The sequence below is a fragment of the Fringilla coelebs genome (genome assembly GCF_963513975.1).
Source record: "Fringilla coelebs genome assembly, chromosome: 6".
In the NCBI taxonomy this organism is placed as follows: Eukaryota; Metazoa; Chordata; class Aves; order Passeriformes; family Fringillidae; genus Fringilla; species Fringilla coelebs.
In genome coordinates this window covers 44,449,430-44,473,341 of record NC_140034.1, presented here as the reverse complement: position 1 = coordinate 44,473,341, position 23,912 = coordinate 44,449,430, and the positions used below count along the sequence as shown (strand labels likewise).

Below are 23,912 nucleotides of genomic sequence, written 5' to 3'. Positions count from 1 at the left end.
CGCTGTTAACTTCCAAATCCACCAGCGAAAGGTTGCTTATTGAACACGCAGCGAGCCATCTTCTCCAGCCTTCCCGGCTGGTTCTGGAGTAATTGCTCCAGCAGGAACGAGTTAACAAGATAAAGAAGAAAGCCCGGGAGCCCCACCTCCCCCCCGCGTGGCCAGGTGTTCCCACGCGTGGGACGCGCCGCGGCGGGACGGTGCGCCCCCGCCCGCTCCCGGGATGCGGTGCGAGCCGGGATCCTCCATCCCAGCCCCCTCCCTGGCGGCGGCGTGAGGAGGAGGAGGAGGAGGGTCGGGTCGGCTCCAGCGCCTCCCCCCTTCCCCGCCTCCCTCCTCGCCGAGCGCAGCGCCCCGAGCATGGAGCCTGCCTGAGACGCTCCGTGCGCTCCGGCAGCTGCTGCGGCGGCACAACATGGAGGCGGCGGCGGCCGCGCCGCTCCCGCTGCTGCTGCTGCGGCTCCTCGCCGCCTCGGTGCTGCGCTGCGAGCCGGGCTCGGCCGGGGGTAAGCTCGTCGGGGCGTCGCGGGGCCCGGGCGGGCGGGGAGGCGAGCGCCGCTGTCCCTTTTGTTGTCGGACTTGGGCAAACTTTCCCCCGCGCTCCGCCGGGAGTGCGGCGGGGAGGGGCGGGAGCGGGGCCAGGCTCCCGCGGAGGCGCAGGACGCGCACATGGACGAGACGGGCCGGGAGGAGGACGGGAGGCTGCCTGCGCCGCTTCCCCCCAAAACTATTGCCGCTCGCCACTCTTTCCTGCAGAAAGGGTGCGCAGGAAAAGGAGGCCTCTCCTCTCCTCGCTGCTCCCTCGGGACATATCCCGCTTAGGCGCGAGGCGGTTTTCCCTCAGGGGTGGCTCAGGTAAACGCGCACAGTTGCAAAAAGAGAGACAAAAGTCGCCCACCCCCCTCGCCCCCCCAGTCCCGTCCTTCCGCGGTGCCGGGCAGGGATTTCTGTGGAGTTTGGAGGGGTCGGTGTCGGGTGTCGCTCAAACTCTTGGCCGGGCCGGGGAGGGGGTGGGGGGAAGGCGAGTTTGCTGTGCGTGCCCTGTGTTTCCCCCCGTCGCCCCGGCTCCGATGTGCAGCTGCAGGGGGGCGGCGCTGCGGCGGGCGGGGGTCCGGCCCGGCCCGGCCCGGCCCGGCGGGCGATGCCGGAGCTGCAGTCCGAGTGCCCCGTCCCGGGCACGGAGCCTGCCCTCCGCTTTCCCTTGGCCGTCCCGTTTCTAAGTGAGTGTGCTAATGCTTCTAAATCACAAATAAACGGAGGTGGTGCTGTGTCTGCAGCATCCGTGGGGAGCGGGACGGTGTCCGTTCCTCCTGCTTGCGGCTTCGCTCCCGACTTTGTCTCGCCCGAGACGGGGAGTTCGGGCTGCATGTGCAAGACTTCTGGCTTTTTGCTGCTGCTGCATGTGGTCTGCCTGGATACATCACCCCCGTGCTTGAGCAAGCCGAAGCCTGGTTGTTGCGATTTCCTAGGTAGTTTAGAAAACTCGGCAGTGTGGCCAAGGCTGTCAGAACATCACCTCAGGGCCTCTTTTTATTAGGCCACCCACCTTTTCAAACCTCCTGTAATTATTAGAACTGTCATTTAGAGCAAGAGAACAGACCATATTCTGCTGGCATCATCATTCTGTATTTTTAGTTGGAGCTCTATGTGGGTGTGTATTATGTATTGCTTATTCTGTCTGGATTATATCAAAAAGATGCCCTTCATGTGGCAGGGTCCACCTTCTCCATACATGCTGCCACAGTCTTTTAAAAATGTGTCCGAAAACCTGAAATGTGGTTTGTTCCTTTCCGAACACTTATGTTTGCGTAGAGACACATTCCTGCTTGACTGAATGAAGCTAATGTAGCTTTTGGGAGGGTGGAGGGTGGAAATTGACTTCCAGGGTTCTTATATGAAGGCTCCTTAAAGGATTTCCTTACACTTACTTAACAGGTTCTAATAGAAAAATCCCTTTTTAAAAAAGGGATAACTTCGCATTTGGAATTCTTAGGAAAGTAAGAGTTCATGATAAAACTAAGGAATAAGTTCTGACTTGGAGTTGGGTTTTCTTTCACATCGTTTGAGAGACAGTGATTAATTTAATATAGTGTATGTTTGTTATGAGCAGTCACCTTCCTTAGCATGCATGGAAGGACTAGGCCACAAGTGTACAATTTTTAATAATTAGTTAAGGAGTCTTATTTACAGATCTTAATGACAGTGCCTTTGTTCTGCCTACTTATTAGGAAGGTTTTGTTGTGTTGATCTGGACAGTACTTTTAAGGACAGTTCATCTGTCCTTTTAGAAGGAACATGGATGTACTATGAGAGGCTCTCCATGGATTTAATTCCCTTTCTGAGAATCCCTACTCTGTAAGGAGATGCCTGACTTTTAGCTATTAAAAGTATTTTGATGTGCTTATCTTACAAATATGTAAATGCATCTCTGCATGATTAGGGATCTGCTGGGAGCTTCTGCAGTGCTGCAGCTTCACTGAAGTTTGGCATGTTGTAATAGATCTTGAATACTTTGGCTGTGAAATAATTTTGCTGTAGAGCTCTAAGTTCTTGCTCTGTATGTGGTGGTGTCAGGAGTGGTTTTATTTATGTGGCTTGAAATAATGATAAATGTGTTTCAGATATGGTTTGTACTTGACTCATTTCACTGTGAAAAGACAAAATGATCCTTGCATTTGGTCCTTCCTTGAAGGGAGGAATTTCTTGCTCATGCAAAGTATTTAATGCTTTTTCATTTTTTTGAAAATACTGTAAGTTATGGATTCTTACTATTGCACAGTGGGTATTTCATCTAGGGGTATTAAAATGTTCAAGTCAGTTGAGATAATTCTTGCTTAAGAGCTATCTCGAGCCAAAATTATTTTTACTTAAACTCACAAATGCTTGCTTAACTGTGTCTTGTCATGCACTTGAACGTTTCCCAAAATAGTGAGATTGTATCTTCATTTTCTTTAATGTAACAACTATTTGCCTGATACCAACAAACACAGGATACAAAAAGGTGAAGAGAGAAGTGTGACACAGGGAAGTGTGATGGTTACAAATACTTGAAACTAGGGATGCAGCACGAAATAAAAAATGCATTTGAGCACAACCAGCCCTAAAATGACTTTTAATCCATACTCTTTATATGAGATAACCTATAGCTAGGGAAACCTGTTGCTGTGGTTAAATGTAGAAGGTAGCAGGAAAAAATCACTTGCTAATATTATGGCAGGGAAACGTGCTGTGTAGGAGTCCTCAAGTGCATTTCAGTGTCATTTCAGTCGGTCTGTCATTGATTTAGAGGGCTAGTTACTATTTTCCTAGTAACCATTACTAGCATGATGTGAGGGTCTGTCACAAATTATGTCATAAATCCCCTTGAAATAATGAGGAAATAATGAAAGTTCAGGTTGACTGTGAAGTTTAAGTTCATACTTTCAAAGCACTTTTTTCTCCAGGGAAAGTTAAATGTGTTTAACTGTCTTTAGGTATGGTATGTGAACTGATTTGTTACTATTTAATTTTAAATTAAATTATTTAGACTTATTTTAAAGCTCACAGAGATGCTTTAAATCACTCATACTGCAGATGCCTGAAATACATAGATCAGCACGACACACAAGGTCAGTACTTAGAAGAACATGAATGTATTTCATCGATACCCTAGCATAAGTTCCACCCTTGCCTCTTGCTGCTTTAGCTTAAGAATTTTTATTTTAGCTGTTTATAATGTAGATGTTAGTAAAACAGGCCATGGGTTTTGTCCCAGCTGTAAATTTTCTCAGTCCTGCATGTTTCTCGAATAAAGCAAGCCAAGGTAACTTTTTAGCAAACAGAGATTGTTTCTGGGAACTTGTTATCCTTTAGCATTAGGGTAAGATTTGGCAGAGTGACAAGAAATAAAGGTTACAAAACTTCTCCTGGAATATAGACACACCTGACTTACTATATAAGACTGTCTACTGTAACCCTGCTTCTAGTTGAAAATTAACCAGCCCTGTACATTTCAAAGCATTTCTCTCTCTTTTTGTCATAACAGAAATAAATTTTACTTGGTGAATTTCAATTGGTGGTGCTCAGAAGCAGCTATAATAACAAGGTTTAGTTTCACGTTAGATCAGTTTTTCTTGCAAATTTACTGCATTATATGAAAGCAGCCTGCCATCTTGAGACTAAGGACAATAATTAGGTTTAAATTCCTTCTTAGAATGAAGAGAAATAAAGTTACCTACAATACCATCTTTTTAAGAAATCCTCTTTTTTTTTTTCCCCTTATGTGTGTAACCCAGGGCTATTAAACAGTCAAAATGTTTGCCTTTTGTAAGTTCAGAATTTCTCTTGGGAGTCGATGTGGCTCAAAAAACCCCACAGCACTGAGAACCCTTGAAAGACATGGATGTTATTTTCTGCTCAAGACCTCTGTGGGGACCTCAAATAAGCACCAACCTGAGCTTCAGGGAAGGAATGACAGTAGCTCAATTATCCCCCCAAGTTCGTGGCACAGGCCAGCAACAATGCAGCTCTCCTGTGCACAGTGGAAAGCAGCATTTTCATCAGATTTTGGGGCACGTGGATTGTTCTTTTTTTTTGTATCCTTTCTGACAGGACATGTCTAACAACACTGCAAGTTCACTTAGGACAGGAGCAAATAATTAAGATGATGGCTAGGGATGCTGGCTAGGCAAACCTATGTGCTGTTTGGACACTGAGGTCTTTTTGAAGGAGGCAAAGATGTGCTTTCTCTGATAGCTCACATCTGGGACTTCTAAACTGGAAAAAGAAATTCTGTAGAGTCCTGCTGTTAAGTTAGGCTATGGAAAAGCTTATGATAGAGTCAAAGGATATTTTTAGCAATTCTTGAGATTTTGTGTGATGAAACAGTTGTGGTGAGAACAGGAAAGAAAATGGGAGCTATGTCCCACAAAGTATTGTTCAGTGCAGTTGTTTGTTTGGAGCTTATGGGCCAACAATTCTTCTGGTTTCTTCTCTCTCAGAAAAAGTGGAATGTGGAACTTAGCAGTGTCTCATCTTTGTGGTTTCTGTTTACTAAAGATTGAAACTATCTGTTAAGCCACACAATTTGACTGAGAAGCTCCAAAGAGTGTAAGGAATGGGTGAAGGGCTGGTAAGGATGTTGAAGGTCTATGTAATAAACAAGATTTTTAATTTAGCTGTTCTTTTCTTTATTCTTGCTTGACTCACGCTTTGCCTGCCAGCACAGACAGATGTAAGGTGTCATTTTGTATTGATGTTAAATCCATGAGCAACTTTTGCAAGGATGCCAATAAATTGACACATGCTTGATTTAAATTGGTGTGTTTGCTCTGCATGATAAAAGTGTTAAAGCAATTGAAACTGCTTTCAAACCAATAAATAATTTGTGGTTTGTTAGATTAACTTAATGGAAACAGCCTACTGGGAAAAGAGCTTTCTTGACTGTAAATCAGCTACAGAATTGTCTTCATTCCACAGTATGAAGGCTTTTTGCTATTGCAATAAACAGCACTGACAGCAGCTGCAATAGTAAGTTCTTGGTGAGATTGTCAGTGGTCTTAGAAATTCAAATTGTTGGCATGTGTGTTTAAAATGTATCTGGTTAATAATATAATAATTGTTGAATTCTGTTTGGCACTTCTACTTTTTGAAATGCTATATGTATTTTTAGCTAATTTTGAAAGTTCTGCAAGGATGGCATCTGTTATTTATCTATAATACATAAAGAAATTGAGCTTCCCCAGTTAAAGTTCACTTACATCAAACAGTACAAAAGTTGTCTTTGTGGCAGGCAGAATTTTTGAACTCTGGTCTTCCTGTTGAGACTATAGATATAAACCAGGTAATTGTTCAATAAATCAAGTGTGGTGTTCCTGAGCTGTCATGAAAGGTGATGCAACTGGAGAAATGAAGTTGCAAGTGTGTTAGGGTGTAACTCCCTCTACTACGGAAAGTAGAAAGATGAAAAGTGTATTTCTGGTTTTTATTTGGTTACACAAAGGCCTTGATTTTCATGTTTTTCTCACGAATTCTTGTTAAAGGGCATATGGTGTTCTGTGAAAGTGCAGTGTTTTTAATTTGGTAGTTCTGTCCTTACAGGACACATGTTGGCTTGAGTTTTGTCTGGAAGGGAGATAAACAACTGAGTTGCTTATCTTGACATCTCTTCATGTGGCTTAGAATTTGATAACATTTTGTAATGATGATTCCACAGGTTCTTTCTTGCCCTTTCTTTAAATGCCGTGGCTGAGCATTTTGTTTATTTTACCATGTTGTTGCATTAAATGTGATGGATTATACATTTTTAATACAGGTTTTTGGAAGTGACTCATTGCACATGATTGCTAAGATGATAAATTAGCCCTGGGGGATTCTTGATCCTCAGCCTACAAGAATTAGACTGGAGGTAGGAGGAGGCAGTCAGTAGAGACAGAAGCTTGACCCCTTCTTTCCGTGGTGTTTTCAAGAGTAAAGCAAGGCCAGAGAGTGTGAGTGACTGTTGTCTGCTTTGTGTTTCTGCACCTCTGGGTGGATGAGGAGTAGCAGTGGATTGAATGAACCTGCCTCGTGAACTTCTTGGCTTTGGGGTTTGGGAATCAAATACTGTTACTATAATGTGATTTTGCAGATGTTCTTTTTCTCTTCTGCTGCTCAGTGCTGGTTTTAACTAAATTAAAAAAAAAAAAAAAGGAGTAGAGAATCTGAGAAGACTCAGATGATGAAAGTGTACAGTGCTGCTAGAATCTATTGGTTGTTGATACATCATTTGAGAACTTCTCTGGAATTCTGTATGTATTTATGGCTTAAGCCATATACTTCAGGGCTTGAACTAGGCACAGATTATGCCTAACAGCAGTAATAGACTTAAACTCTGGTCAATAACTTCGGCATGCCTTTTCTGGAAATTGTGATTCCAGTTTCATGGATGCTTTTTCCAGTCCTTGTACTATTTTTCACTAATTTTGCACCAAGACATTATTTTCTGTTATTACAGATTGAACTTGTACTACCTGGGCTTAAGAAGGGGAAAAAAAGTCTTTAGAACACAAGATATGTAATTAAATGGTGTGATTTGGTTTTGATTTTTTTTTGTCATCACACAACATCATGCTGTAGAGTATGGCTATCAAGAAGGTCAAGTTGCTTCCTTTTGGTCTTGCTGTAGGAGATGAAATGCTTTTTTAGTGGACTTTCTATGATAAGAAACTGATCAGAAGTGCCTTGTTTGTTCTTAGTATGTGCTCCTGAAGCAAACAGCTGGGTTGTGCGTGGGGTAGGTGAAGATTTCACAGGATCCCACCATGACACATCTCTGGGGCCTTTCTGGCTTATGCCACCTGTCTCTTGATTTCTGGTAGTTGGGATTTTTTTTTTCCTTGTTTCTCAGACTTCCTAAATAACATGTCCTTTAAATCTGTTCCCTCAGGTAAGACTGAAGTGTATTTTTTGTGACATTGAGCGAGTGGTCTGCCAGCTGCCTTATTGTTATGAGGTTTTGCTGTTCCTTGCACCCAGTGGGGTGCTTGGGCACTTTGTCATGTTGTTTTCCTTCAGCCCATCATTTCTAGGGTGTTGTGAAAGCTGTGGCATGTTCCAGTGTAACCAGACTTTGTCTGAAGAGGCTGTTGAGTGTTGAAATTTGTGTGTCAAGTTTAAGTCTTCTAAGCTGTTTCTCTAGTTTTAGTTCTAGAAGTGGAGCATAAATGAAACTCAAGGCGATGGGAAAGGCCTTTTGTCTTTACTGTAATTATTATCGTTCAAGGGTTATTTTCAAATAACTAATTAGGGACAGTTTCTACAAGTTTTTGTGCAGATACAAAAATAAGATTTTGGGGCAAAAAGTGATTGCTTTAGAAGGACAATGCCACAAAGCTGTGGCATTTGGAAATGTTTCTGCTGTGTATTTGTCTTCACAATACTGTTTTTAGTTCTGTGGTGGTTTGACCTTGTCTGGATGCCAGGTGCTCACCAAAGCTGCTCTCTCTTTCTCTCCCCTTTTCAACCGGACAGGGTAGAGAAAGTTTAACAAAAGGCTCACAGGTGGAGGTAAAGACAGGCAGAGATCACTCACCAGTTAATGTTACTGACAAAACAAACTCAGCTTGGGGAAATTAGTTCAACTTATTACCCATCAAATCAGAGTAGGATAATGAGAAGTAAAAAAACCCTTAAAAATACCTATCCCTCACCCCTCCTTTCCTCCCCGACTTATTTAATTTTATTCCTGATTTTCTCCCTCCTCCCTGCCAGCAGAGCAGGGGTACAAGGAAAGGGGACTGCAGTCGGTTCACCACATGTTGTTATCTGCACAGTAACTTGTTTTTCCTTGTTCATTTCCCCGGGGCACTCCCATCATCACCCATGGGTCTGACCTTGGCCAGCAGTGGGTCCATGCTGGAGCTGCCTGGCTCTTGGGACATGGGGGAGACTTCAGCAGCTTCTCACAGAAACCACCCCTGTAGCCCCTTCAACTACCAAAACATTGCCACACCAACCCAATACAGGCTCAGTCACTTAGAGCTGTGTCTTGCTGATGCCAGGAAAATATATTCTGAAATAGAGCTATCTTTTTATCTGTGTTACATTTGATTATAGAGGAAGAGAAAAAGCGAGAGTTTGCCTCTTGCATAACAGTTTGTCTCTGGTGATGACAGTGAACCACTCAAGGAAGAAAAGGAATGGGAGGTTATGAGATTTATTCTCTGTAGTATAACTAGGCAATATCTATATAATATACTTGGTATTCTTTCTTAGCACTTGAAGCTAATACAAAAGTCAGTATGCTGTTTCTTGAACTTCTCAAAGCAGCAGAACTTAAAAACCAAACCCCTAATCCTTTGTTTTATAGAAGGTGTCACCTTTGGCCACTGAATCATAAATTACCCAGTGTTAGATTTGTATTGGTCCCTACTTACATTGTGCATATTGTTCCAAGGGCTTTGGAGGCTTTGTGTAACTAGTTATTTCAAATAAAGCATCACTTATGTATTCCGTCCCTTTTAAGGAATTTTACTCATGGCCACCAAGTTTCCTATTTTCTCTGTCACCTTTTGCTTTTGTTTTCATTTGTTGAAAACTTTCTGGTTTTAGAAGAAGCTCAGAGTAGAGTTGTCTGCCTTATAGGAATGAATTTTGACATAAAATATGATATAAATGATACAAATGGTTTTACTTTTGCTTTAGATTTTTTCCCTGATTGCTTCTCCTGCTTCAAATTCAGCACCTTGAAGTATGAGGTGTTAAAGAATCTATGGGGTTTTTTTCCAAAGGGAAAATGTTTTAACCTCAGAAATCTGTATTGCTGACTTACCTGAATGTGTCTATCCTAAAAGATATAAAAGCAAATGAAACTGCTGAGTTATTTGTATTCCCAAATGAGAGCTAAGAGGATGAAAATGCACATGGGTGGCATTTTCCACTTAGAAAGTCTGCCCAGCTGTGGATGATTTAAAAAAAAAAAAATCTATACATTATCTGCATCTTCAAAAGCTGAGTGAAAGAAATATGTAGTTAAGGGGAATTTTGGTCTGTCTGGGTTTTAACAGTATGTTTTTTACTGTCTGAATGTGGTAGACTATTACTTATGTTCTAAATCTCCAGTTTGCAGGTGTTCAGTGATAGAAGGGGCATACTCAGAAACAGTTACACATCTGGACTTACTTAGGCAAGCTACATAGTGAGAGTAGGTAGGGTGTGGCTAATGCAGGCAAAATTATTGTGGAGCCTCAGTATATTGGAACTGAATCATTTGCAGTCCTTCCCTACCCCTAAAAATGAATTTGGATTTCATCTCATCTGGCCTATCTTCAACAGCCCTCCCATCTTGAGCCACAAAACTCCCAGACTGAATGTCAGCTGTGGCTTTGGAACCTGCACAGGAGGAGGAGGTTTTCTATGATGCTGTTAAAAAGGCGCACTTTGCAATTGCAAAAGCACCTTTTGGTTCCTTCTGTTAGTCACCTTATGGTTACTAACAGAAGGAACCATCTTCTAAAGAGTGAGGAAATATTCCTTGAGGCTTTTTGAATGGAGTAACTGAGTTCTTAAGGGTTCTCCTAACTTAGTTCCTGTGAACATTGTAGCTAATGGTGAAATTTGGAGAAATGCACAGACATGAGCAAAAATGTGAGTGCTGGATATACTTGCAGTGGATAAACCATGATCTGCAGGTGTTCAGTAAGTCACAGACAGCTCAAGTGAGCTCTGTAGCTTGTGTGTAGCTACCAGACCATTCTGTTCTCCTGGAGCAGAGACAGAGTTGCTCCTAGTTCAGAGAAATGCTGACCTAGCCAGAAGTAATCTTTGCAAGGTCCTGGCTAGGTTATGGTGAAGTATTTACACAGGGAAGGATGTGTGACACTGGGGGGACAGGGTGGTGGTGGTGGTGGGGAGGTTTTCCTCATATGTCTATGTGTGAGCATGTATGCAGTAAGTATCTGTGTTCTCACATGCTTACACACTTGGTCAACCAATTTCTCCTGCTCTGTTTTTTCCCCTTTCATTCTAATGGCTGTGTTATTGAATAACCTCCTGTTTCTGAAAAAAAATCTCCATAAGCCAGAAAACCACAACCATACTTTTTGTGTAGACTTGAATGCTTGATGTTAGCTGTTGATACAGAATTTTGAAGAGGAGAGTTTCACAGTTGCCAAGTATGGGACTGGAATTCAGTATACCTGGATTTGGTTTTGGTGATGTTACCAAAGCATGCCCTGAAGTCTGTGAACTCTCAGCATTTTGTCTGAGAACAGGTGACAGTGATACAGAAATGGTCTCTGAGTGCATCTTGAAGTGTTTTACACAAGAAGCACCTCAGAGCCATCTTCTCCTGTGCATATGGTTTTTAAATAACCATCTAGGAGTGAACCTGCTTTGACTCCATTGCATTGTTCTCTTAATGACTGTTGTTCCATTAGAGAGGAATGAAGCCTCAAACTAACAGGATGGTAGGTAAGGTATTCCTTAAAAGGCAGTATTTATTCATCAAAATTTTGTGCCTGATCAGTGTTCTGCGCCTAAATATTTGACCTTGCATAACTACTTAGCTTCCCTTTTGCAGTCTTTACTTAACAATTTCTGCATGCAGTATCACTTTCCTATATTGGTAGTATTTCTTCTTAACTTGAAAACTCTTCTAGGCAGAGATCTTATATATTGTTTTTAAAACTTTTACCTACTTTCTTTGTTTTGTTCCCCCCTCTCCCCCAACTGTGTGAAGAACTGCTAAAGGCTGAAATGTCTGTAGGTGGGTAATTTTTATTACCCAGTGGTCAAGAGAGCTCTTGGGAACTTGGTAGGTTACTTCCCTAAGTAGGATGGTGAGGCAGCATCATTGAATGAAAGGCAGAAAACCAAACCCTAAGCAAAACAGAAAAGCAGCCCCAAACCACCCTTCTATTTCTGGCAGGTTGGAAAAGCTGCCTGCTGTCCCTTTAGCATGTGGCTCCACTAACATTGTCTGCCCATGACAGAATTGGTAAAACTGGAGGAGCTGCAGCTGAGTGTGTGTTTAAGGATTGCTACTTTTTATTCAGTCTAGGGCACAATGGAGAGAAGATGAGCATGTGGAAATACTTTGCTTGTGACCTCTGTTGATGTTATCTCTCAACTTGCGTGGTCCAAATGAAGGTTTTCATTGTTACCTGCAAAAGATGTAAGTGATCTAGGATTCCTTTACCTTGGGTATTACCCACCTTGACACATCTGGTCCTTCACCATCTCGTGACAGTAATTAGTTCACGGAAAGAACTCTGGTTGCTGATTCCCAGGTTGTGGAACTCCTGGCATGTGGAGATAGAACACATCTGGTGCTGGTCCTCAGAGGCAGAACACAGCCGGCCCAGAGCTTATTGCATGTGGGGAATGATGCAAGTGACTTGTTTGCTCTGAACAATGGCTATGGGATCTTTGTGAGTGTTGGCCTCTTGCCTGTTGGGTGTTTTGGTCTGGTTGGGGTTTTTTTTCCTGAGGAAGTCTGTGTGCAATGAGGGAGGATGTAGAGTACTGTAAGGTCTTGATACAGCTGACTTGGTCCTTCAAGCAGTCTTTACTTCTTGACAGAGGTGCTCTTATAGATGCAAAATGCCTGCTTCTACCGCTGTAGAAAACCCTTGGTAGATACAGGTACAAGGCTCCTGTCTTTTGTGCTCTTCTGACTCCTGGGATTCTGTGCAGTCAGTGTTGCAAGGCCACAGCAGAAAGTTTTCTTTCTAAAGGAGTTGCACTCAAGTGTTCAACTTTGAGGAACTTACTTGGGGCCTGTTGGAATCTCCTTCCTTGTACAGATTATAAGGCTTTTGTAGGGTAACAAAACTTGCTTTGTTTGAGGTAGAATATGAATTCAGAATCTAACAGCTATTCCACAATTACTTCCCCTGGGGTGCTTGTATTTTGGAATGGTTTCCCCACAAAGATTTTTTTCTGGAATACTTTATTATGGTCTTATATTTGTCTTGGTCTTGGAACTCATTTCACACTGTGGGGATTGAGAGTGAGTTACAGGCTCATGTTACTGAATCTGAGCTGGTCACATCTTGATGTAAACTGTTTCATTGTCATGGTTGTTTATAACATGTCACATTTCCATTCACTTGTTGATAGCCTCTTAGGGCCCTTTTGTCCACAAATGGTGGTTTGTGAGGGGGGAAGCCTTCCCAGAGTCTGTGGGAACACTTGGGGTCACATGGCAGGAGTGTCCTTCAGACACATTTGGCCCTTGATTGGCAGTGAGGCAGAGGTGGGTGGGAGGACTTGTTTGAATGGACCACAGGAAAAATATTTGATTTGCTTGGGAAGCCACAGTGTAGGACAGGTACACTGAACTCATGTGTACTAGCGTGGGGTAGGAATTTGTTCTCTTACTTGTAAATTCTGCTGTTCTGTTTTTAATTACTGTTAAATTCTCCAGGTGTTTAGATCCCTGACCATTAGTTGTGAGGAAGCTGCTTTACATATTCTTTCCTGCTTATTTTGAATCTGTAGCAGCAAGTTTGTTTGGTTTTTTTGTTGCGTGGGTTGATGGGTTTTGGTTGGTTTGTTTGGGGGTTTTTTTTGGGGTTGGGTGTTTTTTTTGTTGTTGTTTTTTTTACTCATTTAAATTTTATTAATAAAATCTTGGTCTCTGTTGGAAACTAAAATGACTTCAGGTGTCTCTGCTGATGCACAAGTGCCTTTGCTGTTGCAAACCCCTGTGTTGGCAGGAAGTGATGAGTGGGTCAGTAAAGCTTCACAGCACTTGAGGGATGATGTTCCATTGCTGATGAAAAGCTTTTGCATGGTTTCTCAAGTCTTGGGCATCTACTGGAGATTGTGAGGAGGTTGCAGGGATAAAAATATACCTTGTCAGCTGCTGTGCTCTGAACTACGGCTGCATGCACTGCTTTCTCCTGTGCAACTTGTCTTCTGCTTTATTGTGAGGCAGAAGCAGTACACCAAATTCTACAAAAACCTCTGATTTTCTCCAGGACATAATATTGATATTATTTTTTTTTTTAATTTGAAGTGTTTTATATGCAAGAATAGAGCAGTCAAGCACAGTGAGGGATATTTAAATGTTATGTGCACACACTTAAAACTGCAAAAAGAAATTTCAGCACCAGTTTGTTATTTTAAAGTTTGAATTAATGTTGGCTGTTTATAAAAGGGCATGGACTTCACAGGGTTATTTTCGTATTTAAACTTCAGCAGGACACTGGGAACAGATTACTGTGAGTATTTGAGTAACTTGTGTTTGCTTAGTGTGCTTGGCAACATTTCTTTTAATGAAAATTTAGCTTTTAATTCAAATTCAATTTCAAAACTTTGACCTTCACTGGGAAGGTAGGATGACTGGGAAGAAAAAGCAGTGTAGGGTTTTTTTGTTTGGTTGTTTTTTTTTGTTTGGCTGGGGTTTTTAGGGATTTATTATGCAGTTATTGATGTGTATGATGTCAGTTGTAAGATCTCTCTTGTGTATGTGGCTAGAAGTGACTGTGTTTTATTATCTTTATTCAGAAAGACTTTGAAACATGGAATGTTAATTTATTCAAAGCCTTGTCATAAATATTGCTTAATCCTGAGAGGAGAATTTTTTCTGGGTTGATCCCAAAACACTGACAAATAGATGAGTGTACAGCAGATGATAGGCAGAGAATGCTTTCTCCCACATTTGGCTGAGCATGTGCCAAGGGGATGGTCAGACTCTGCTGGATCCTACAGATCTCCCAACTTCAGCTCCACCTGTTGCACTGGCCAAGCAATAATGGTTTCAAAATTCTTCCCAGTGTCTGAAATGGCACAAAACTTCCTAGTTCTGACAGCTGCAAGTTCATGTTAAAAAAACAAGATTTCCTGAAACTTGTCTATTGGCTACCTCAAAGCACATCTCTATATCTTTGTAAGATTGGCACTACCAGAAAAGGCCTGAATTTGATTTATTTGCAGTTTATTCCTTAGGTGTTAGTTATTTTTTTACTCTTCCCCAGAGGCTTATTTGACACAGAACTCAACAACTGATTCCCTTACTGCTTCTAAATCCCAGAGAGTGGTTGTGTGGGGTTTTTTTTTCCCCTCTAATACAATATAAAGGCACAGATCATGCAAATGAAGTTGCAACAATGGAATGCCATTCAGTGAAGTTCCCAATTTTATGTATTTTAGAGCCTACTGGGAACTTTTGGTAACTGATGGTGTTACACTAAGCCCGAAGGAGCTTGTTGGCAACCCCTGGTGTAGATTAGGACGAGGCTGTGTTTCAAATAAAGTGTTTTGCCCAGTGGGTTCAGTTGAAGTGGCATTCTGCTTCAATTCTGTGCTCCTTCTAGTGACAGCACAAAAATGTGTGGCCATGTATTAAACTAGGCTTCAAAGTAAGCTGCTTAGTTATCTTCTGTTTTTTAATTATTATTTTATTGTTTTAACTTCCTTCTGTTCTTCTGACACCAGTCTCCTCCCTCCGTCAAACATATTATTAATAAATCCCTGCATCAGAGAGGAGAAAGAGGGAGACTGATCAATGACATAGGCTAAAATGGGACTTAAATCAAATTTTCTCTAATCTAATAAAACTGTGATACTCAAAGATCAAGGATTTGATGGGTCTAACATATTCAGCTTTGAATGAAGGGTGATGCCACATGTTTCTATGCGATTCACATGTTGCACAGCCTGCGACGTTGGGGGTGTTGGGGGTTCTTTTTTAAATAAAAAAAAATTCTAAGCTCTGTGTGTTATTTTTGCAAGTCTTTAATTGTGCTGCACCTCATTAGTGACAAGAATAGCATCTTGGAGAATCTTCTGAGCAATGCAGAAACGGAGCATGTGTTCGCATTTATAGTGTGATGTGATGTGAAGGAGGGTTAATTGTATGGATTAACTGTTCTCTGGAGTAGATAGATGTTTTCTCCTTTGATGTTGTGGTGTCCTTGGACAATTAATGCACGAGCTGAAGTTTTTGGTTTGAAAATTTCAGCTTAAGTAGCCTTTAGAAATGTTTGGCGTCATTTGATGTCAAGTCTTATTATCTCATTAGCGCATATATATATATTTTTTTGTGTTTGTATTTATGTGTATATCTATATAAAAATGTCCTTTGCATTATGAGGTTTTATAAAGGAAGCACCTTAATGCTATAATCAGTGGAAAACATTCTTGAGGGGTTTTAGAAGCCCTAACTTCCTCCAAGTAAAACTTAAGAAAGCTGATGTTTCTCATATGTTGATAATAACGTCGGGGAAATAAAGCATCTTCTCAATACAGAGCTTCTTGATGCACAACAGTGAATTGGTGATAATGACTTGTAGTTACTGGCCCTGGGTGGCTTTTATAAAGTAAGCTGGTGGTTTTGAATCTCCTTGCTGCAGAGGAGATAGCATGTATTGCACACTACTGTTCTACATTGCAAGTATGGTCACAGCAAAGGAGACAAAACCCTCTGAACTGTCCTCAAAAGCGAGAACAGTTCCTTCATCAGGTGAAGGAGGAAGGAACTTCCTTCACCCAGGTGAAGTCTGTTGATATCGAGGGTGACCCATACTGCCCATGGTAATTAATAGAAGACTGACATAAGTAGGGAGTTCTGGATTTTAGGTCCCCTTTTTAAAGCAGAAAAAGTTTTAATTTTCATTTTCATCTTAGTTCATCTCTGTACCAGATGAGCTTGATAAAAGACTTTCCTATTTCCACTTGGTACTGCTGTTGTTGCAATATTACAGTATTTTCTGTTAGGACAAGGTGATGGCTGCCCTAATGCTGAGCAATTAGTTACAGGAGCTGCTTAAGTGTAGTATAGAAATGAAAGGCTTATGTCAGCTGTGCTTTGAGTTAGTGTTTGTTTGGTGTGCCTTGGGGTGGTGTTGCTGTTGTTGGTTTTGTTGGTTGGTCTTTTTTTGGTGTTTTTGAGGAGGAAGCAGTTTTTCATAAAAAGTGAATGCTTTTGTGGTGTAGTTGACATCTAGTTTTTAGAGAAGGTAGGTTTTTCCTCTAGTTTAACAATAGTCTGGCTGTTCAGCCTTCTCTTTCAGACAGTACATCAAAAGTTAGGTGAATGCAGACAACATGTTCAATTTTCTTGCATTTTACAAATTAAATTTAAGGTGTCTTCTGTTTGCTTTTGAAACTATTCACAAAAGACTTACATTTGGGGCATACTATATTTTTAAGCAAATCTTCCATCTTCAGTATGTAGGAAAAAAGCCCTTCCCTTTGCATGTAAATCTGTGGGTTAGATTTGGTTTATAAGCCCCCATTGTATCATAAGAGGCCAGATGTTTGTTTTGTTTTTAGTCATTGTCATTCATACCTGGAGGGAGTTACTTAAATGCAAAAGCTAATTTCTTGCATGCATTTCATGTTTATTTACAATCAGCTGCAAGTCTTATTTATAAAAAGTTAAAATGCAGTTGGTACTTGACAGTGTGCTGGTGTCTGACATTTCTGGATTGGAAACGTGATTTTAGGCTGTGGGTCACATATAGCTTTTTGTATTAACAGTTGAATTTTGTGGTGTTTTTATAAAGCAAAAGGATATGCACATGTTTAATAGGGAGGATGGGATCCAGGACATTTTAACTCCAAAACAGTCTGCAACAGCTGGAAATAGAAGAGGTGTAAAACTGGTTGTAATAAGCTTGCTGTGCTGAAAGGCTTTGAGCAGACAGAGGACAAATGGCACTGCTCCTTAGTCCAGCTGTGAGTGTGTTCAGTGCTGGGCTGAGCATTGCAGTGGTGAGTGTGTTACTTGTGCTCTGCCTCAGACTCCCAGTCTGCTGTCTGAAGGACTGCAGTATTTGTTAGTTTTTCTCAACTGTTGTGTGTGGCTGAAATAGTTGTTTGGAATACCATTCTCTGAAATGCCCTGGATGTTTTCCAGATACCAAGAGAGAAACGTTCCTGCTGTGAAAGTCCTGGGTCATGTCTTCATTGCTGGAACAGGTGTTATTTCTACACTGATACTGCAATCTTGATGTGAAATTCCTGATAGAGTCAGGGCAATTCTGTGCAGCTTATGAAATCTTGGGTGAGGAGTGAAATAATGCTGCTGACTTTTTTACTTGATGTAAAATTTCCAGTTCTCCTCGGGCACCTTTACATTAAAATAGCTATCTCAATGGAAAATTTGCATCTTTCTTTTTAGCAATGAAGGCACAACCTAGTAGTGCAAATGAAGGGTGGAGAAAGGCAATATGGTGCATAAAACAGGATGATCAGATCACTCATGGCCATACATTGCTGGAGTTAGTTTTGTTATAGTATAAACAAATGCATTTTGTTCTGCCCTCCATGATACTGCTCTCTTGGGTAATGCTAATAGGCTTGTGCCCTTCCTTCTGCAGAAATCCTGTTGCTATTTCTCAGAAATCCTGTTTCTTATTTGCAGTACACCTTGTCTAGGCTGCAAAGGAATGGGAGATTTTGGGGGGGCTGAGATCATTCCTAAACCATTCATCATACTAAAATCCATGCCTTTTTTACAAAAAGAATTGCAAGGTAGCTTGACGTATGAGAAAATATAAGTTACTCTGCCTGGAAAAAACCACTGGCTATGGTTCCACTGTGGTCCTGATTAGCACACTGGGCTCTTGCCCTGGGTGTGCTGTGGACTGCATGACCCTTAATCCTGGTTTTTTGTGGGTTTCCTTTGATTCTTTGCCTTGCTGTGTTTCTAGACAGCAAGTTTGTCAGCTGTGACAGTCCTTCCCAGTGTGTCCACATGGAGTCTTTCAGGGTGCAAATCACAATTCTGGCTTGTAGGTGTCTCCCTAGTATGAACCACAGTTCACGTTGTGTAAAATTTGTTGTTTCCTTTTTTTCCCCCACCTCGTTTCTCTGCTGGGACAAATTTGACTTTCTTCTGATCCCCCCTTCCCCCCCTTTATAATGAATTTCAGGTTTTATTAGACATTCATTTCCTTCCTTGTTTGGGAAAGGCAGATATGTGTTGGGTTAAAACAATAATTAGGCTTGGCTGTTTGTACAGGTGGGGAAATCATGTAGAAGGAAAAGGAAGAATTCAGTCTTGAAATGACCTGGGAAGAAAACAATTTTTTTTTTCTTTTTATTCCTTAGCTCTTTCTGCAGTTAAGCTGCTGTCAAAGTTAAGGTGCATCATGCTTTTCTGGTGCCTCTCCTACTTTATGTTTCTGTAATGTGAGAGCATTTAACAACATTGTGGCAGCTTCTCTGGCCTATGCAATGCAGTTAATTTCTTATGCCACTAAGATGTTCTTGAGACTCACATGAAAATTTCAAGAGGCAAATAAGGCTAACTTGAAAAATAGGTAGTAATTTGTTGTAGCTCTACATGGAAATATTTAAAAATCTTTAGTTTGGGAGTTTGTGCATGACCAGGTTTATGCCTAAAGCATAGCAGACCTGTGCATACCCATGTATTCTTTTTTATAAGCACAAAACCTCTTCTAAAGCTCCTTCCCCTGAGCACTGTGAGGACAAGACACAGCAGCACAAGAGAAGGTGCTCTGCAGGTCTGTCTGCAATATTCTGTCTGCAGCTGAGCTGGGCAAAGAAGTTGCCTTATTGCTTTTTATAAAAATCTATATGCCTTTTGAAACCAAGATCCTTTTGACATGATCAGCTCAAGGAAAGCAACTGTGTGTGCAGTCAGATGGGCAGATTTCAGGACACCAAAACATCTGTGGTGTAGTGGGAGATGGGGGGATGGGGAGTAACATGCCACTGGGGAGGGGCAGGAATGGGTGGCCAATTCAATCAGACAGCAGAACAAAACCCATCTGACCCAGCCCAATGCAAAGGGCATATTTAAATCAAGATCCCTCCTACCACAGTGTAGCTGCAGTTTGATTTGCACACTTTCTGCTTTTTTTGCAGTTTTGCAGCCTTCTCTTTGTGCACCATGCCAGCACTTCTTTAATATTGTTTTTAGTCTCTTTTTTGGATTCTTCATTCTTGGTTATACACCACAGCATCAATAGGTGCATGTCACACAATTCTGCAGACACCAAGGAGAGTGACCAGTTAATAACCTTGAGATGATACAGAGCAGTAATTGGCTGTAAAAACAACAAAACAAAAATGTTCAACAGCTCCTGTATAACTTGCCTTTTAAACCCCCAAATTTCCATTGACTCTCAGATTTTCTTAATTTTAAAATAATTATCTAGACTCAAAACCTTTTCCAAAATCCAAATGAGGCATTCTGGAGCTGAATTCTAAAACATGTTTTCTGTCCTGCACATACAAACGATGAGTCTATAAATTTAGGTACAGTACAAATGCAGTCTTTCTTTTGAATATTATCAACGCTTCTCCAAATGTGGGGACTCTCTTATTCTGGAGGGTTTGAGCTGACAACTGTGTTTTCTGGAAGTGTCCTTAAATTCTATGTTGTGGAAAGACAAACAGCATAGATGACTATTTTATGTTTCTTTAGCGAAGCTACCAGAAGATAATTTTTTTGTAGTTCCATCGGTACAAACACTCCAGATAACTTGCATGACAAATACTGACCTTAAAAAGATAAAAGGAGCCATAAGGAATTGATTTGGTTGCATCAGTGTTCTTGGCTAAAGCAGAGTCATCCTCTGCAAGGAGTGATCTGCAAAGCTTGGAACAGGTTGTTCTGTTTATTTGCTGCCTTTGAGGTGGTAAATTAGGTATTACCGGTGATGTAAGTACAAGCACAAGGTTACAGATGTCATTATCTGAGATAACCTTTTTCACCTCATCCTCTTTTTTTCCTCCTTCCTAACAAGCTCTCACAAAGCCTAAGTCTTGAATATTTGACTGGAACACAGTCTGCACAAAAACCAGAAGTTGTGTCTACAACTTGGCACTAAAAACTTCTCTTAACTTTACACCCTCTAAAGCTCAGTATCATGTAGCAGGTTCCATTTAACAAGGTGGTTTTATTTGGGAATGTTCTTAAATGTTAGAAGAAAGCCATGACAAATTGTGGAACCTACATTTGAGACTTGACTGCATTTTTGTTCCAATGAGTAACATTTGTCAGCAGCTGAATCCAGCACATGCTATTTCTGAGTCTCTTTTTCTGCAATTTGCAAATACAGTACATATTGTACCTTTAGTGGAAATAGAAATAAAATATCTTTTTTTCAGCTTTCTAAAGATTTGTGTTTTTTGGAGTTAACATAACATCTGGAACTGGAACTAAAAATTGGAAACAATTCAGATCAGAAACAAGCATACCTTTGTCAGGCCTGTATTTGTTTAAGTCCTGGATAAAATTTGCAAGCCAAATTTTCCAAATTATACAGAACCACTATTTTATCCATTAAAAGTTTGGAACCCTCATCACTGTGTAATCTACTATTATTGGCCAGACAGCTGTCTGCCAAACCAAGGAGGAATACTGAAAAAGAAAAAACAACAGAAAAGAACCTTGCTCCCATTGACATCCAGAATCTAAAAAGGGGACACTGCAGTGTTTTTTTCCATTCATGGATTGACCTGAACTGTTGTTCCCAGAAAAAGTCATGTTTAGATGTTCAAGGAAGTCACCCTCTTGTCCGCATTCTTCTAAACCAGTTTATGCAGAAGTAGGACAAATCTTCAGTTTCCTCTGCAGTTTTAAAATTGTGGAGCATATCATGGGGGTGGGGGGAAATCCACGCCTATTGCATTTAGAATAACAACAGGAAAATTGTTGCCATGTACTCTGCATCACAGAATGTGAAACATCCCAGTATATTTTTTTCCTGTCACATCCCCCAACCCTATTTTTAAGCACTGCCTTCGGCACTTACCCATTTTGGCAAAGCCCAACAGCAGTGTCCTGTAAGAGACTACTTCAGTGCCACTTCTGCTTATTCTAAAATCAGAAAATACCAGAAATCTCAATGGACAGGCTGTATCCCACTTTTGTGGGTACAAGCAGAGTGCCATATTAATTCTCACAAAGAAAACTGTAGTGAGTCCTGTGGGGAATATGGTGAACGTTGTTATGGAATTGGAGCTATTGTTGGTGAAGCTAATGGTATTAGGCAAAATGCAGATTTGTAAAGAGTCCTTAATCAAAATGTGAAACCTCACTGACAAAACAATGAACCTGCTGTTGAAGTGAATGTGCCTGTGATAAGAATCTCTCTTTCTATGATGATAGCTTCTCAGTGACTTGCTGAGTGATTTGCCTCAGAACATGGTTGTCAGAGACTTCTGAACTGATCTTCTGACAGAGGTAGGGGCACTATGGGCTTTTGCATGAGAAACAGTATAAAGCAATACTCCTCTTCCTTCAGTGCAAGTAATTTGTCATTAAAGGTTACCCATACCATTAGTTTTCTTGGCCAGGGTAATTAACTAAATGCTTACAGCATCTTCCACTCTTGGGGCAGCAGCACATAGAGCATGGCTCTGTACAGCTGGAGGAGGTGAACATCCAGAGCAGTAGTCTGTGATGGCTCTGTAGACGTTGCTTGGTACATCTTGAAATAGCAGGTGGTGTGTGGGAACTGTGACAGCCTTCCTTGTGTCACACTGTTCTTAATTTAACACCAGGGAGGGCTGGAGGCTGGCTGTGGTGCCAGTGGATCACCCACGTGTGCGCGATGGGTCTCTGCTTTCCACTTCCTCCGTTTCGACACTGTGTTGGACTCAAACATCCCAGTGCAGACCTGTGAAGTGCTGCTGCCTACTTGTCCTTAGAGGAGGGAAGTTTTCACCTTTCTTGTGTGGGTTACTGTCTTCATTTAGAGTGGGATTTTCAGCATACCTTGGGAGCTTTGACCACCATCACTGATATTTGATGGAAATTGTTGGGTTAAGCTCCCTTGGAGTTCAGTGCAGGTTCTAATCTCCAACCAGCACGAAACTTAAAAGCTGACTTGTAAGGCTGGAGAATGCTCAGTTTAGCAGCCGTTTTCAAAGTACTAGTTTGCAGGGCTCGTTGGTGGTGTCTGTCTGAAGCCAATTCCCTAATCCCCAGTAGATGGTATATTTGTATTTTAGCTGTCATGTGCGTTGTGATTCTTGAATAGCAAATTGCAGCAGAAGCCTCAGAAAAACAAACAAGTGGTTGTGAACAGTGTACTGCTTTTGGGAAAATCTCATGTATATTTTAACCTCTGTAAAAAGCTCAGGTGATAACTTTCCTGAGGTCAGGAAGATGTGGGGGTTCAGACTGCAGAGATTTTATCTGCTCAACATTAGCTAGTCAGGATTGCGTGAGGCTGCAATCCTCAAAACTGTTTGGCTAAATACCAGTTGTGCATTGCACAGAGAGAGGTTGCCAGGAACCAGTTTTGTAATCATGTTTAGAAATTTCCTCTAACAATACAGACCAAATAAAAATTGCTTTATGATCTAGTGAATCATGTTCCTCTCTAAATGTTTAAAGTGCTTGCAAGTCTTATCTGATGAGTATCTCGTTGTAAGTTGATGTGTCCCCAAATCTCAGCTGATATTTTGGGTTTTGTTTGGTTTTTCAGTGGATCTTTAAATATGTTCTGTATGCTGCTTGGTGGTCCTTGTAGTGTTGTCAGCTCACATGGGCTTGGCTCTCGTCCTTTCCAGCTGCTAAAGCTGTGTTAGAAGATGAAATATGCTGTCCTATGTAACCAAATTCAGTATTTGCTACGGCAGTACTGTAAAAGGGCAGTCTGAGAGAGCCATTTTGCCTGGTGCACCAGGAGAGGCATTTGTGTGGTGTGCTTAATGGGTGGTCTTGGGAAAAGAGAGAGAGTTTGAGAAACCTTCCTTTAAAATAACGTGTGCACATAAAAGTGGACTTGAGCACATGTAGCTTGCTTCCAGCGTCTGCTGAGATGCAAGTGCACTGAAGGGCGCACACTGAATCCACTAACTTGGCTTTTTTGACATGTGAATTTGTTTTTTACTTGAAGTAGGTAATATAACTAGAAATAGGACAGAAGAATAAGTTCAGAGTGTGTTGTTGGATATTTTAAAAATATTTAATTGTCACCTGGCTAAGTAGAACAAATCCTAAATGTCATAATTTGTGTAGAACACCTTTGCTGGACTTCTTCAGAGCATGCCCTTCAGGGACATACCTTGGCATCTCTTGAGCAAGGGAAATGAACTAATTTTGGCCAGTGGAGAAGAAATGGTATATAACCAGTGCTATATTTTGTTGTTACTGCTAACATTATTATTTAAAAATTAGGCTGCCAAACAAAACCAGTGGTCTGAAGTAACTCTCATCCTCCTAAAACCCTGTCATTATTGTGTGTGTGGGAACCCTATGCAATGCAAAAAATATATCAAGATCTTCAAAAGACTTGCTGCTCGTTTGTTTAAGAAATAAATCAAAAGTAGTTCAAAGTTTATTTAACAATATTTTAACATTACTATTTGATAAAGCTACTAAATTGATCTGTTTAGTGACAGAAACAGTGATGTGAGTTACAGGGTAGTTCAAAACGTTTTTGTGTGAAACCTGGCATAAACACAATCAATCCCAGACCCCCTTAACCAAGATTTTCAGTGAAGCAGTGCAGGGAGTG

At 41.2% G+C, this 23,912-nt stretch overlaps 1 protein-coding gene across 1 annotated transcript in view; it reads left to right on the top strand.

The window, feature by feature from the left end:
• The first annotated feature begins 361 nt into the window (after positions 1-361).
• LRP5 (LDL receptor related protein 5) overlaps positions 362-23,912 on the top strand; it is a 127,359-nt gene continuing 103,808 nt past the window's right edge. Inside the window, exon 1 of the mRNA XM_084207651.1 lies at positions 362-506. Within this exon, the coding sequence (XP_084063777.1) occupies positions 416-506 (91 nt within the window). The 5' untranslated portion in view covers positions 362-415. The remainder of the gene's footprint in view (positions 507-23,912) is intronic.